Source organism: Bison bison, unplaced genomic scaffold (genome assembly GCF_000754665.1).
Source record: "Bison bison bison isolate TAMUID 2011002044 unplaced genomic scaffold, Bison_UMD1.0 scf7180017864218, whole genome shotgun sequence".
Classification (NCBI taxonomy): Eukaryota; Metazoa; Chordata; class Mammalia; order Artiodactyla; family Bovidae; genus Bison; species Bison bison.
The window spans coordinates 4,168,633-4,175,694 of record NW_011494790.1 but is presented as its reverse complement, the minus strand read 5'-3'; the positions used below and the strand labels follow the sequence as shown (position 1 = coordinate 4,175,694).

Here is a 7,062-nt window from a genome sequence, read left to right as displayed (position 1 = left end):
GCATATATATGGAATTTAGAAAGATGATAACAATAACCCTGTGTACGAGACAGCAAAAGTGACGCTGATATATGGAACAGTCTTATGGACTCTGTGGGAGAGGGAGAGGGTGGGAAGATTTGGGAGAATGGCATTGAAACATGTAAAATATCATGTATGAAACGAGATGCCAGTCCAGGTTCAATGAAAGATACTGGATGCTTGGGGCTGATGCACTGGGACGACCTGGAGGGATGGTATGGGGAGGGAGGAGGGAGGAGGGTTCAGGAGGGGGAGCACATGTATACCTGTGATGGATTCATTTTGATGTTTGGCAAAACTAATACAATTATGTAAAGTTTAAAAATAAAATAAAATTTAAAAAAAAATAAAAATAAAAATTAATCTGTGAAACGGGTAACCTACCTTCCAAAAGGACCTCCTCTAAAATCCTCATCTCTGATGCTTCAATACCAGCAAGAGACAAGTAATGCTTAATATGGCTTATATACTGTGGGTATTTTTTATGGACAAGTGGATATGATTTTAGTCTCTACTTCTGATCAACTTGCTTTTGCCTTCTTTCCTAGGAAGTGTGTAGAGAGCTCTGGTGTCTCAGCAAAAGCAACCGCTGTGTCACCAACAGTATTCCCGCAGCTGAGGGAACACTCTGTCAAACTGGGAATATTGAAAAGGGGGTAAGCTCAAAAGATTCATTAGCTTTTAACATGTAGACAAAACTGACAAATTTCTGGTTTTGATATTCAGCCACTAGAAAATCATGCGTACTAATTAAAATGTGCTTGAGAAGATAGTAATTTTCTAGCCTAATGAATTATCTTGATATCTGTAAATATGCATTGTTCAGGAAAGTATAGTGAGTATTTTCTGAGTCAAGTTCATCTTTCTATATGTATACATTTGAGCTGTATGGGCACAAAAAAAGCCCAACAGCAATCTTATTTAATAGAGTCTATTTAGTCATATGGATTTTTTTTTGCAACAATTTCCAAGAAAATTATGTGATCCTAAAATATATTTTATAACTATAGTCTAATGAGTCATTTTTAAATTGTAATATGAAAGATCTAACAGTAGAAGAATAATTTATTGAGCATAGAAATTATTGCTGAATAATTTTTAGTATCATCGTCCTAGTTTTCAGAAACCATAATTATTAGGAATTGTTTAAACAGATAAAAATATTTTAGGCTATTCTTGAAATTCTTTAGGAATTGCTATATATATGATTCTAAAATTTATTGCTATGAACTGAGTTTACAACAGTAACTACACTGTCATCTGTTCTCAGTTCTGACTTCTTCCATGTTAGTTGGGCTAGTTTCAACAAAGATTATAGTGAAATTCAGCTTGCAATCTGACGTTTAAATGAAAAGAATGAAAGCTTTTGGGCAGCTGTCACAGTTTATTAATCCTTGCTGATGGCTTCATTCAGGACCCATGTCCAAGTGCCATGTTGATGGTTTTTCCATGCTGAGTTTGAAAATGTTGGTAAATTATGCTAAGTGTATAAATTGATAGGGTCATTTTTTAAAGATTAAGAATCTTTTTGTGAAACTTTTGTAAGTAGCCAATAAAAATACAGAGACCTTCACACACTACCAAAAATTCTTTCTGTTTTTTCATAGATGTAATAGAAATATTAGGAACCACATTCTTGAAACAACAGTCTAGGTTTATTCTGGAACCAACAATTCTTGTCAATGACAAGTAGCAATTTATATCAATCTGTACTTAGAAGAAATAACACAACAGTAAAGGGAAAGTCACAGTGAGAATCTGTTTCTTTATTTGCCATTGATTGATTATTATTCTTGTGATCTACACCAGCAGCTCACTTTTTCTATTTGCCTGTAATAATACTATCACTAGACCTGATATCTCTTTTTATTTTAATTTTTAACCCAAAGCATGAAGAACTCATTCTTTTAAACACTTAAGAGCTCTCCTGAAAGCATCTGTAAATTATATGATCACTCTAATTAGGTAAATCACAAGTAGTGGCTATCTGAAAACCCAACACAGTCATCTTTACGGTAAACACAGTTAATATCTCATAATTTGTGCTTAACAGCAGGGTCTGAAATATCATATTTTAAAGCTTATGTGCATATAATTGATAGAGATGTCATTTACATATGCATTACATTTTTGAAGGCTACTTAGAAAATGTTCTAAATAATGTCAAAGCTAACAATATTGAATTTAAATTTAGATTAGCAAATAGAAGGGAAATATAATTATTTCTAAGCATAAGTAAGAATAAGCACAGGCAAGAGAAAGTAAATAAAATGGGGCAAAAATGTATTTGATTTCTAAAGATTCACTTTCTTAATCTAGGCTAATGGTTGTCAACTTTTTAATTGTTAAATACTTTGTTCAAATGCATTCTACATAATTCTGTTATGTACATTTGAAAACAATGGAAATGCTTAGGTTAAAAGAACCCCTTGCCTGCCTCCTTACCCTCTCCTTAGAATCTTCTCAGCTTCCAGCAGACTTTGGCACAACAACTTGCACTCTGTTAAAGTCTATTTAAGAACTTGTAAGTGTTAGCAAACTTTGCCTACCAAGAGGTCATTAATATTCACAACATTAGAGTGCAGTTTCGTAAAGTCAATACTTTGGATTTCATCATCTCAAATTAATATGTAAAACAAATCTTAGCCGTTCTTCCAAAGTCATGGAAGTTTTATAGATAGAATAGCCTTAGGATATTTTTCAATGAATGAATGAAAAAAAACAAACATAAAAACTCTTAGAAAGGACAGAGTGCTAGGAGAAGACTCTCAAAATATCCTTATCATTAATTTTGAATTTATGAAAAAACTTTGAAGGCTAGATCAACTTACATTTTTTTCCAACTTACATTTTTAAGGGAGAAAAGTACAAAGAACTATTCATGTGAGCTGAATTTATTTTATTTTTCACTTACTGCATTTGCCTTGTTATCTGTTTATGAATTTTTATTGTTGTTGTTCTCAAGCTACTTTTTTCCTGAAGAGAGAAGCATGGTGCTATTAACAAATGCAGATTTTCCTCTGAAAGCTATACCTGTTTGGGTATTAGGGCTTCCCAGGTGGCACTAGAGGTAAAGAACCCACCTGCCAGTGCAGGAGACATAAGAGACAAAGGTTCAAAATCCCTGGGTTGGAAGGATCCCTTGGAGGAGGACATAGCAACCCACTCTAGCATCCTTGCCTGGAGAATGGCTCCTGAGCACAGAGCAGCCTGGTAGGCTGCAGTCCATAGCGTTGCAGAGTTGGACAGGACTGAAGTGACTGGGCATGCATACACATTTGGATAGTAAATAAGAGCCCAGAATTTAATTCAAACCAAAATAGCCTTGCAAACAGTAACAAAATTAAAGCAAAGTTTTCAGTTGGTCTGATCAGCTTTGTGTATCCAGTCTGTATTTGTGCCATCTGTAAATAGTTGACATTATCAGTAATAATGATTATAAATGATAATGAGTAGTTTTATACTTACAGTGTGCCAAGCACATATTTGTTCTGTTTACTATTGACAAAAATCTTCTACAGTGGGTACTGTTTTAATTCCATTTTACAGATGAAGAAAGAAAGACTTGAAAGCCTAAGATTACATAGCAATTGAATAGTAAAGCTGAGATTCTAGCCCAGGTCTTTCTGATTCCAAAGTTGAAAACTGTCCCTCTCTACTGCCTATAATTATACTTTACCTTCAAATGGGAAATGATGTGGAATAAAAGGCAAATTTTCACTGTCATAGGAATGCTGAGTCACTGAGCCTGAAATGGTTTAACAATATGTTTTACCCTTTATTAATAAGTGGATTTTTCATTTATTTACTTGTAACAGTTTGTTATCTCTGGAATCACAATAAAAAGGCCCCTGGACAGAACATTGAGCTAAATATATATGGTAGTTGGCAAAATAGTGAATTGGCAAAATAATGAATCATTTTAAAGTGAGAGCAAATCTATTTTTACATATTTCATAGAGATAGAGTGAGAATGAAATGAGATACTATCTTGGTGAGCTTTTTTTTGGCTTCCTCAGAGGAATGGTGCTAATATACGTTACGAGAACATCATCATTACTTTTCATCATTATGTGCCAACCTTAGATGGTGGTGGGCAGAAAATTATTTGCCAGACTGTCTTAACTGGTAGTAATGAGCATCACAGACTGTAAGCATGAGTTTGTGTGTCTCAGAAGCATGAATGGTATATCCACAACCTCTGATCTTAATTCTGAATTTGAAAACTACTCTCAGCAGAAGGAACAAGAAGGAACCTATATCCTGTCTAGCCAGCAGGATAAAACCAAAGCTGCTCATAGTTTTTTAAATAAATCTTTTTTTTTTTTTAAGTCTGGGGGAGGGGAGAAATATGGCTCAAGTGATAGCATAGACATATCCAGAGTACTGGATCCACAATGATCTCGTCAAACTCTGGCTACAAAAGATACGGGATCTTTGCCCGGGGGCACAGTTCCACAAATGTTCCATGTAAGTATGGGAACTGTTCCATGCACATTTAGCAGATGGAGTAAGAAATATGGCCAAAAAATTAAAAACTGATCTTTGCGTGAGTCCTGGGGGGTCTGACATCGCTATTACAGCCATTGGATGTTTGCCTGAATAAGCCATTCAAGGGCTGAATAAGAACCATATGGTTTGAATGGATGTGCTCTGGGACAGTAGCATTAACCAAAGGAGGAAATTTGATGAGCCCAGACAGTGCACTGGTACTGTATGTCCATGGGTCACACTACTACAAATCAGTCAGTATAACTTGCAGTAAAAGAGTTTTCGTTAGACATGCCATCAGCAATAGCCCTTTGGATAGAACTCGGAGGGATGCCATATTTGATGAGATAGTAAACAAAGATCTGTAGTATAAAAATTCTGATAGTAGTGTTGGCATTGTTACTAAACAGGATATTAAGGATAATCAAAACCCAGCTCTTGTAAGCTCTGATGGTGACCACAAAGAACATTTCATATACTTGGTTTATTGCCAAAAGATTAATTTAATGATTCTACAAGACCCAATTAGAGACACAGTCCAGAATTTAGGCTTACATATACATGACATTGATTCCTAATATTTTTGCATGGTAAACATAAGACTAGATTAGAATTATTACATGTCCTTTTAAAGCACTGTCTATATAATAGGACATTTGCAGCCTTAGATCTTCATTCTCTTAGAGTAGAATTTAATATGTTTTGACTGTGTCCCAAACTATAAACACAGGAAGTGAAGAAAGAATAACTTTTCCAATTGCTCTAGAAATTTGAATAGTATGGGATGACAGGTTCTGATTTAGAATTTGGGCTGAAATAAACTTTAGCATTCCCACACCTGCACAGCGAAAGATTAGCCTTCTAATAACACTGTGCTCCAACTCTAAGCTTTTCTGATTTGGGAAGAATGTTCTCTATTGAATCACCAATATCACATCCTTTAAAATCTTAGGATTTCCTTAGAATTATCTTATTCCAGATGCTGACTAGACCCAGTGCTGGCTATGGTACAAGATCTACCATAATTACATCCTAAAATATGTCTAGTTTAAAAAAATTATTTTAAAATACTGTGTGTATACTTATTTTGAATTTTACTTTGTAGAATTCTGACAAATTTTCAAAGTTAGATTGTTTGATTTATAATATTAATAAAATTCAGTGGCTTAACAGAAAGAAATGTTTAATGATGAATAAATGTTTCTTAAGAAAAATTTTAAAGCCTCACTGGAATATATCATCTTTCTAGTTTTAAAGACATATTTCTTTTATTTAGAAGGAATGTGAAAAGCAAGAATGAGCAATACGAGATTTTATGTTTGGAATGTGATAGTTTCACTTCTTTCACCTTTCTGAATCTGGTTAAACACACCTGAATTAGTGAAAAGAAGGCCAAATTTATCTACTTTCTCTGGATAGTTTAGGCTAAAGTAATATGACTGATATTTAGAATAGTACAAAATCACTAGATTGGATATAACCCTTGAGAATAAAAATTAAAAACTAGTTTCCCTCTGAATATTTAACTTTTCTAGTTTAAGAAATGAAGTAAAATTCTATGCCTGTGGAAATAGAACTTTTACAGTTTTGGCATCTTCAGGTTAAAAAAGAATAAAAATAGAAAATACAAAACTCAGAATTCTCACCTTTACTGTGCTTATAGAATTTGTATACTTAAAGTTTATTTGGTGTAAACTAATTATATTAATTATGACTTCTATTTAATCTTAGTACAGGTTGATTAATATCATCATCTAGAAAATTAGCTCAAATAACTTGATCCACGTGAAGTTCCTTATAGGTTTCTTAAAAAACTTATTAAGTTAAATGAGTTTCTTCTCTTAAAATCATGTACTACATTAAGATACATAATACTACCAGAAGGAGAGGTAGCAAAAATTCCAGAGATCCTTTCCTATAAACACAAGGTTGAGAGGAAAGTAAACATGCACAAAAGAACATTTTGCCAGAGAGCAAAGTTAAACAAGTCATTTGATAGATTTTTAACTTCTTTGAAGGTATGTCTGTATAGAACTAATTTCTGTGAGTGAGTGAGTGAAGTCGCTCAGTCGTGTCTGACTCTTTGCGACCCCGTGGACTGTAGCCCACCAGGCTCCTCCGTCCATGGGATTCTCCAGGCAAGAATACTGGAGTGGGTTGCCATTTCCTTCTCCAGGGGATCTTCCCAGCCCAGGGATCGAACCCAGGTCTCCCGCATTGCAGGCAGACGCTTTAACCTCTGAGCCACCAGGGAAGCCCTTTCTGTAGTCATCGTAATCCAAACCATATTATAATCAAAAACTTGAATTAGACCCCACTTTGTAGTTAGGGAAACTAAAGAAAAGAAACAAAGGACTTGCTTTGGACCAAAGAAGGATGTTGCTAAAATGAGAACTGAAATTTGTAACAGGCTACACACAGACTTCTGTGGTGGGCTTCCCTGGTGGCTCAGATGGTAAAGAATCCGCCTGCAATATGAGAGACCTGGGTTTGATCCCTGTGTTGAGAAGATCCCCTGGAGGAGGCATGGCAACCCACTCCAGTATTCTT

The 7,062-nt window shown here is 34.8% G+C and overlaps 1 protein-coding gene across 3 annotated transcripts in view; it reads left to right on the top strand.

Moving 5' to 3' along the window:
- The window catches only part of ADAMTS6 (ADAM metallopeptidase with thrombospondin type 1 motif, 6), a 286,481-nt gene that overhangs the window by 170,035 nt on the left and 109,384 nt on the right, over nucleotides 1–7,062 (top strand). For 2 of the 3 annotated variants that reach the window (XM_010845524.1, XM_010845525.1), the window contains exon 12: nucleotides 570–677. In XM_010845524.1, the coding sequence (XP_010843826.1) occupies nucleotides 570–677 (108 nt within the window). The remainder of the gene's footprint in view (nucleotides 1–569; nucleotides 678–7,062) is intronic. The other variant, XM_010845526.1, reaches the window with a different exon arrangement.